The sequence below is a fragment of the Lonchura striata genome, chromosome 26, assembly GCF_050655825.1.
Source record: "Lonchura striata isolate lonStrDom1 chromosome 26, ASM5065582v1, whole genome shotgun sequence".
Classification (NCBI taxonomy): domain Eukaryota; kingdom Metazoa; phylum Chordata; class Aves; order Passeriformes; family Estrildidae; genus Lonchura; species Lonchura striata.
In genome coordinates, this window is record NC_140728.1 from 8,306,554 (window position 1) to 8,313,430 (window position 6,877).

At 43.2% G+C, this 6,877-nt stretch overlaps 1 protein-coding gene across 1 annotated transcript; it reads left to right on the forward strand.

Moving 5' to 3' along the window:
• Positions 1 to 3,802: 3,802 nt before the first annotated feature.
• On the forward strand, positions 3,803 to 5,541 carry LYZ (lysozyme). The gene is made up of 4 exons (XM_021527728.2): positions 3,803 to 4,035; positions 4,373 to 4,531; positions 4,766 to 4,844; positions 5,258 to 5,541. Exons 1-4 carry the CDS (start codon positions 3,885 to 3,887, stop codon positions 5,316 to 5,318), a joined length of 450 nt encoding a protein of 149 aa, XP_021383403.1. The 5' UTR covers positions 3,803 to 3,884; the 3' UTR covers positions 5,319 to 5,541.
• The last annotated feature ends 1,336 nt before the right edge of the window (positions 5,542 to 6,877 follow it).

Consider the following 6,877-nt stretch of genomic DNA (forward strand, 5'->3'; position numbering starts at 1 on the left):
GTGTCACTGTCACCTTCCTTATGAATCAGACAAGTAAAGCAATCTTATATGGAAATACCAGCAACTAGTAAGGAAGCCAACTTTAAGCTATGGCACAGAATGAGCAGTGAACAGCTGAGCAGTGAACTGTGCTGCAACTAAAATCTACAGGTGTTACATTTCCCACTGTTCCTTCAAATAATACAGGAAAGCTACTGTTGTGGATGTGAGGCTCTTTTTTTTTTTAATTTCCTTGAAGATTACGAGTTTAATTCTTATCTGACAGCTGAATCTCAAGTCACAAAGTTGTGCAAAACTTTGTTTAAAAAGTCCAACCTTTTAAACAAAGTTGGTCTTGGAAACAAGTTATGGACTATGCAAGGGTAAATAAAATAACAAATACATATTTCACAGTTATTTTCAAATTTTATAATACCTGTCAATCATTTCAGACCCATTTACTCAAGTGTAAAGCCAAGCACTGAAATTTCACACTAAACAAACTGTCTCTAGGCAACACATTCTAGAAGTGCCTTAATAAAGGAGATCCCTTTCCCAGAAATAATAAAAACTTGCCTAGAATAAACCACAGTCATCACTGAAACTGTGGGAAAACCAAAAAGTCTCCAACAACATTTTTAGTGTTAGGGAATCAATGCATTACTTCATTCTGGACAGGATGTTGTTCTGGCCAAGGATGTGCAACAGAAATAATTTCATCCACACAGCCCGGGTTATGCAGGGAAAATCCATGATATGGGAATTTTACCAGATTTTCCACAAACTTTATACAGTCAAAACCCATAGAGATACATTGATTCAAAGCTCATTGGTTCCAGGTTACACAGTCCATAATATTTGGTTTCTTAATGGTTACAGATCTCTTGGACTCTGATGCTAATTAGATCCTCATTCTTATCTATATCTTATCTATCTTTTCCCAGATCAGGTGTTATGTTTGGAGTTGATGGTTGTTTATGGTCGTTGATGGTTGTTACCTTTTGTGTATCTTTTGTGCTACCCCCAGCCTGCAGAGATGTTAAGCTCATCAGGCCTGGAGTGGTAAAACAATCTTTTGACAAGAAACTTAAATTCCTTTCCATCTGGGCAAAGGCAAACAAAACCCCTGACTAAAGTTATAAAAAAATTGTAAACTTAGAAAATTATAAGTTATATAATAACTTAATAATAATATAATTATTAAATTATATATGTTTATAAAAATTATAGATTATATTATAATATATTATGATATTACAATATAGTATTCTAATATTCTGTATTATTATATTCTATATTATTATATGATATATATTATTATATAAAGTGTATAAATAATATAATAACTTAATAATTATATAATAACTTATATAATTATAAGTTAAAATTTCCAACAAGAGGACCCCCATAACATCTCACTGAGCTAGAGGGTTGTAGAAGCATGGACTCCTTTTTTCCCTAGAATTCACGGCAAAGGTGAAGCCTTTGCACAATTTCCTCCAACTTAGGTGCGATGGCAGTTGATACAAAAATACATAAAGAAACCAGTGAAATTATTTCTCCTGCCAATGGCCTCTCTGACTGCTAGAGAAGAAAAAAGAAGCTCTTCTATTCAACACCTCATCCACAATCCCCTCCCAGATACTCTGTTAGCACTCAATCCTTCCTTCTTCAAATTGTATGGCAGCATTGTTAGCATGAAAGGATAGAGCTTGCTTTGCAGCTAGAGGAGGAAATAAACCATAGAGGACACTTTCAGGGTCTCAGAAGCCTGAAAACATATAGAGGGAATAGAATTCCTGCATCCTGACTTTGCCAGCCAATGTCCTGGTTTAGCCACCAAGCCCCACACAGCCGCTGCCTCGCTCCCTTCCCAGAAGGAACAGAGAGAGAATCAGAAGGGTAAAAGCTGGAAAATTTGTGGATTGAGATAAAGACAGTTTAATATGGAAAGCAAAAGCCACGTGTGCAAACAAAGCAAACCCAGGAATTCACTCCCTGTTTCCCAGGGCAGGCAGGTGTTCAGCCATCCCACAGAGAGCAGGGTTCCAGGCCACATAACAGTGACTCCTTCCCCTCCCTCCTTCTGCCCCCCACTTCATGTACTGAGCATGAAGTCGTGTGGTGTGGAACGTGCCTCTGGTCACTTTGGGTCATCTGTCCCAGCTGTGTCTCCTCCCAACCCCCTTGCCAGCCAGGCAGTATGAAAAGCAGAAAAGGCCTTGGCTCTGTGTGACCACTGCTCAGCTGGGGATGCCAGCCTGGCCAGGGAGAGAGAAATGGCAATGGTTTCTCACAGTGGCTTGGGAGAATTTGTAGGGAGTTGTAGGAATGTGGTCACTTGTTAGTAGAACCAATCTGCAGGTGGTGTTTTTCCACCTTGTTTTTCTGTTCTTCTCAAGGTGGTGTGTGAGAAAAGTGTTTTGATTAGCTAGCCAATCAAATAGAATGTATCGTATTTGTCGATATAAGCCAGAGAATCCTTTGTATTAAAGCTTTTTTTTTCTCCTCTTGCAATTCAGTCTCTCATCTGTTCTTGTGTCATTCTTGAGCAAGGGTGAAACTCAGCAATAACAAAAACATCTCCATTATCGTCCCTACATTCAGCACAAATCCAAAATACAGCCCCATGCCAGCCACTGGGAGGGAAATTCCCTCAGCCACACCCAGCACAGTCACTTTTTGCTATTTCAGCATCAGACACGCCACTATGAGAGACTCCTGCTACTGAGCTGTGCCATATCTTCTTAGCATTATGTCTTTGATAACCATTGCCTCATTTCAAGATTCTTTTCTTATCCTTATTTTCTTGCACATTTTGATGCATGCAGTAGCAGAAAGAAAACTGATGTCAAAGGCAGCCATCTTGAGGTAGTGACTAACGAAGTTAATGTCCAGTGATCAGCCATGGCTTGTAAGAAACAGTCCATGCAAACAAAAACATAAAAAATCAGGTTTCTTTCTACTGTATGGAGTTTATTTTTCAGAAATGTTTTACAAGGGATAGTAGGAAGATGAATTAAGAACACAAAGCTGGCTACTCCTTCTTCACCTCCTTCACAGGAGGTTCTATTCAAGGACATTTTCCATGGTTGATTCTTAACTGATTGCCATTTATCTCAATGTGGGATCGGAGAAGGTGAGGGGAGCAGCTTGTAGACTTTTTAATGGGAGTACTAAATTAGGGAATATTATTCCTAGAACATGATGGGGAATGCAGTCAAGACATCTGACCCCCACTGACCACGGCATATCCCAGATCATACATAGTGTCCTGCTTGAAGTATAAACCTGAAGGAAGAAAAAGCAAGGAGGGGGACATTTGGAGTGATGGTGTTTGTTTTCCTGAACTACTGTTAATGTGCTGGAGCCTGGTTTCCTGGAGGAGGGTGAACATCTTCCTGCCGATGGGAAGGAGTGTGTTACCTCTCTATTTCGCCTTTTCTTGCATGTCTGGCTTTTTCTTTCCCCATTAATCTGCCTGTATCTCAACCCACAAGTTTTCTAACTTTTACCTTTCCCATCCCGCTAGGGTGAGAGAGATTGAGTGACCTATCAGACTGCTGGGGTTAAACCATGACACTCACACAAGGGAACAACAGCTTTTGATCCATGACATTTGGGATTATATCCAGCTGAGGACTGCTGGGTTGTCTGGGGAAGACATATACCCCAGCCTTGAAGGACCAGGGAAATAGGTACTGGCACCTTCCAGGAATTTGTTTTGGAGTTTGGCCCACTTCCTTATTGGCTTGTTACTGTAAAGACTGCCCAGACTTCCCAGATATGCTTGCTTAACCAGCTGATCCTCCCCCTGGGAGCAGGAATAAAAGGCTGGCACTGCTGGCAGTCCTGGCAGACAGGCAGCTCAAACTGCTTTGGCACATCTAGCTGTGGAGTGCAAGATGAGAAAGTCAATGCTCTTCCTTGGCTTTCTTGTTTTCCTTGGTCTGGCTCTGCCAGGCACCCAGGGAAAAAAAATTCCCAGATGTGAGATGGTGAAGATTCTACGTCAGAATGGCTTTCAGGGCTTTGAGGGCACAACTGTTGCTGACTGTGAGTATAATGAGCTGCCACTGCACCCCTCTGCCTGTACCACCTCTGTCCATCTCAACTTCTTTTTGATCTTCCAGCAGTACTATTCTGTCCCTCCATTTCTTTGACTTCATCTTTTCCTCATCCCCTTCCTTGCTCCCTTCTATAGTTCACATAACAAATACTCATCTAAAGTTTGTCCTTCCAAGAATTTACCCATCCTGTTCTCAAGGTTATGATATCTCCAGTTTAATTACTTCTCCCCACTCCATTCATCCTGAATAGTGTCATACCTTTCCTCTTACTTACCCTCAGCATACCTTCATGCCCTCCTCTGGGATCTCTCTTCCTCCTGCAGGGATGTGCCTGGTGAAACATGAGAGTGATTATAACACGAAAGCGTACCATGACAATGGTTCAAGCAGGGACTATGGCATCTTCCAGATCAACAGCAAGTACTGGTGCAACGATGGCAAGACCTCTGGATCCAAGAATGCCTGCAAAATCAGCTGCTCAAGTAAGTGGCAGGACAGAACAAAGAACCTGTCTTTGTTCATTCCATGAAAGCACCTGCTCTGTCCATGACACCCGCCTAGCAGCTGCTCTGGGCATTTCTATCTGTCCTTCTTCCACCCATCTTCTCAGTGTCCCACCTACCCTTCCTGATAGACACCTTTCCTTCTGCCAGTCTGTCCCTGCTCTTCCTCTGCCCCGTTTTCCTCCACACTGATCTTTTCTCCTTTCTCTACAGAATTGCAAGATGATAATCTTGGGGATGATATTCGGTGTGCCAAGAAGATTGCCCGTGAGGCTCATGGCCTCAGTCCCTGGTAAGGATATTTGCAGTGGACACTGGGGAAGGGTGGGCAGAGGAGATCAATGACATTGCTGTTGACTGAGGGAGGCAGGGGGATCAGTGGATGGGAAGCTGGATTTGGTGGATTTGGTTCTTCTCTCCAAAGAAGGAGAGCTCTGGGAAAGGAGAAGATAGGAATCCTGTCTTGCAGCACCTGCTCTAATTCCCTAAACTGCCCTCCTCTCCCAGAGCTCTCCTCTTTTGTTCTCTTTCCCTTCCCCCAGCTCGCTTAGATTGAGAGCATAATAATTTTCATTTATTTGTATCTTTCAGAGAGATCTTTGAGAGTCTTCACCCAAGACTCTCAAAGATTAACCAAGTCTGTTTTCATAACCAATTCAATCATAATCGAACTCCTCAAGTTACACAATGTATTTGCTTTTTCAGGTATGGCTGGAAAAACCATTGCCGGGGCAAAGACCTGAGTTCCTTTGTCAGGGGCTGCTAAATCGCTCCACGGGTGTCGATTGTTTCCGCAGGATCACCAGAGGTGGAGAATGACAGCGTTTGGAGAGGCCAGGGAAATGCATGGGTGTGGGGAATTAAAAGCAGTATAAGCCAATAAGATAGAGTGGGCACTGTCTAGTGCTAACTCTGGAGGCCTTCACACTGCTGCAATGCAAACAGAGAACTTTCAGCTCACAGCTTAATAAAAACTGGTGTAGCAACAAGCCATTGCTGGTGGAGTTTCAGCCTTGATTTACTTGCATAATCCTGACACAAGATTTGGTTGCCCTACCAGGGCTTAGCAACATTAAGGACTTCTCTCTCCTTTTGTATCTTTCTCTGTTCTTCTTCACCCCTCCCTTCCTCCTCTCTTCCTTCCCCTTTAATTTTTTGCCTATTCTTATTGGAGTGTTTGTAGTGAGGAAATACAAAAGTTTAATGAATACTGCATAAGACATGCAGAATTATGTTGCCTTATGACTAAGACAGTCACTGATTAAGACAGATCACTGACACAGAGAGAAAACTATGCTGAGATGTGACATTACTCCTTAAATTTATCTGAGCATCTGCTCCCGGCTGGTATGAGGGATAGGGCACTGAAACATATGGGCACCTGGCCTGAGGGAATACAGCGTTTCTTATCTTTCCTTGAGGAAGTCAGTCAAACACAGCCTAGAGTGCAGGCAGCATTTCTGTGAGGAAACGATGGGTTGGAAAGGCTATTAGGGAAGGGAGAAGTTTTGCTGTTTAGTTTACAAGTCCTTTTGCCAAATGAAAGCTGGATTCAGAAACAGTGCATGAATGAAAGATGGTAACACTGAAAAACCACGTTTATTTCTTCATGTGCTTTCTGCTGCTGCTAGGGGAGCAATGACTTCTTTGGTGCTTATGCAATAAAGGGATGCTTAAACTCATGTCTTGTGTGAATGTGTAAACCAACCATTAAGGGCACGCTTGTTTAGATGGATGCATCTTAAGAAAAAAAGCTGAAAGTAAACTTGCCAGAAGTCCCTCTTCCCCTTTTCCCCAGTGTCGGAGGTTAGGATTTTTCCTTTTAATTTTCTTTCTCTCATGGAATTTTTCTCCCATTTGTTGCCTAAGAGATGGGAGCATGGATTGTCCTGGGGTAACTCTCAAACCGAGACACAGATATTCAAGAGAGACAAAAGATATGGACACAGTGGCCAGGGAAGGGGTGTAGTTTGCTACAGTCTCTCAGCTGGGGGGTTTCCCTTGAGAAGGGCAGAGATGCTGCAGGATTTTGGCTGGGGGATTGGGGTGAAGCTCAGCTCTCTCGTGCTCTCTCTTGGGATCACAGTGGAGACAGGTGGAGTTTTGGTGCTGGAATGTTGCTGCGCAGAGGATTTGCTGCCACTGTGCAGATTTTGTCCTGCACTGCCTCTCCTTACTGTGGGTGAGATTCTGCTTGCAAGAACTGGGACCTTTCCAACACCCAGCCTCACTGGGAAGGGGACCACAACCCCATCTCCCTTCCCAGAGCGAGCATCTCCCGGCTTCGTGCGGCAGCTGCTGGCGAAGCCTGCCTGCCGCTGCCCA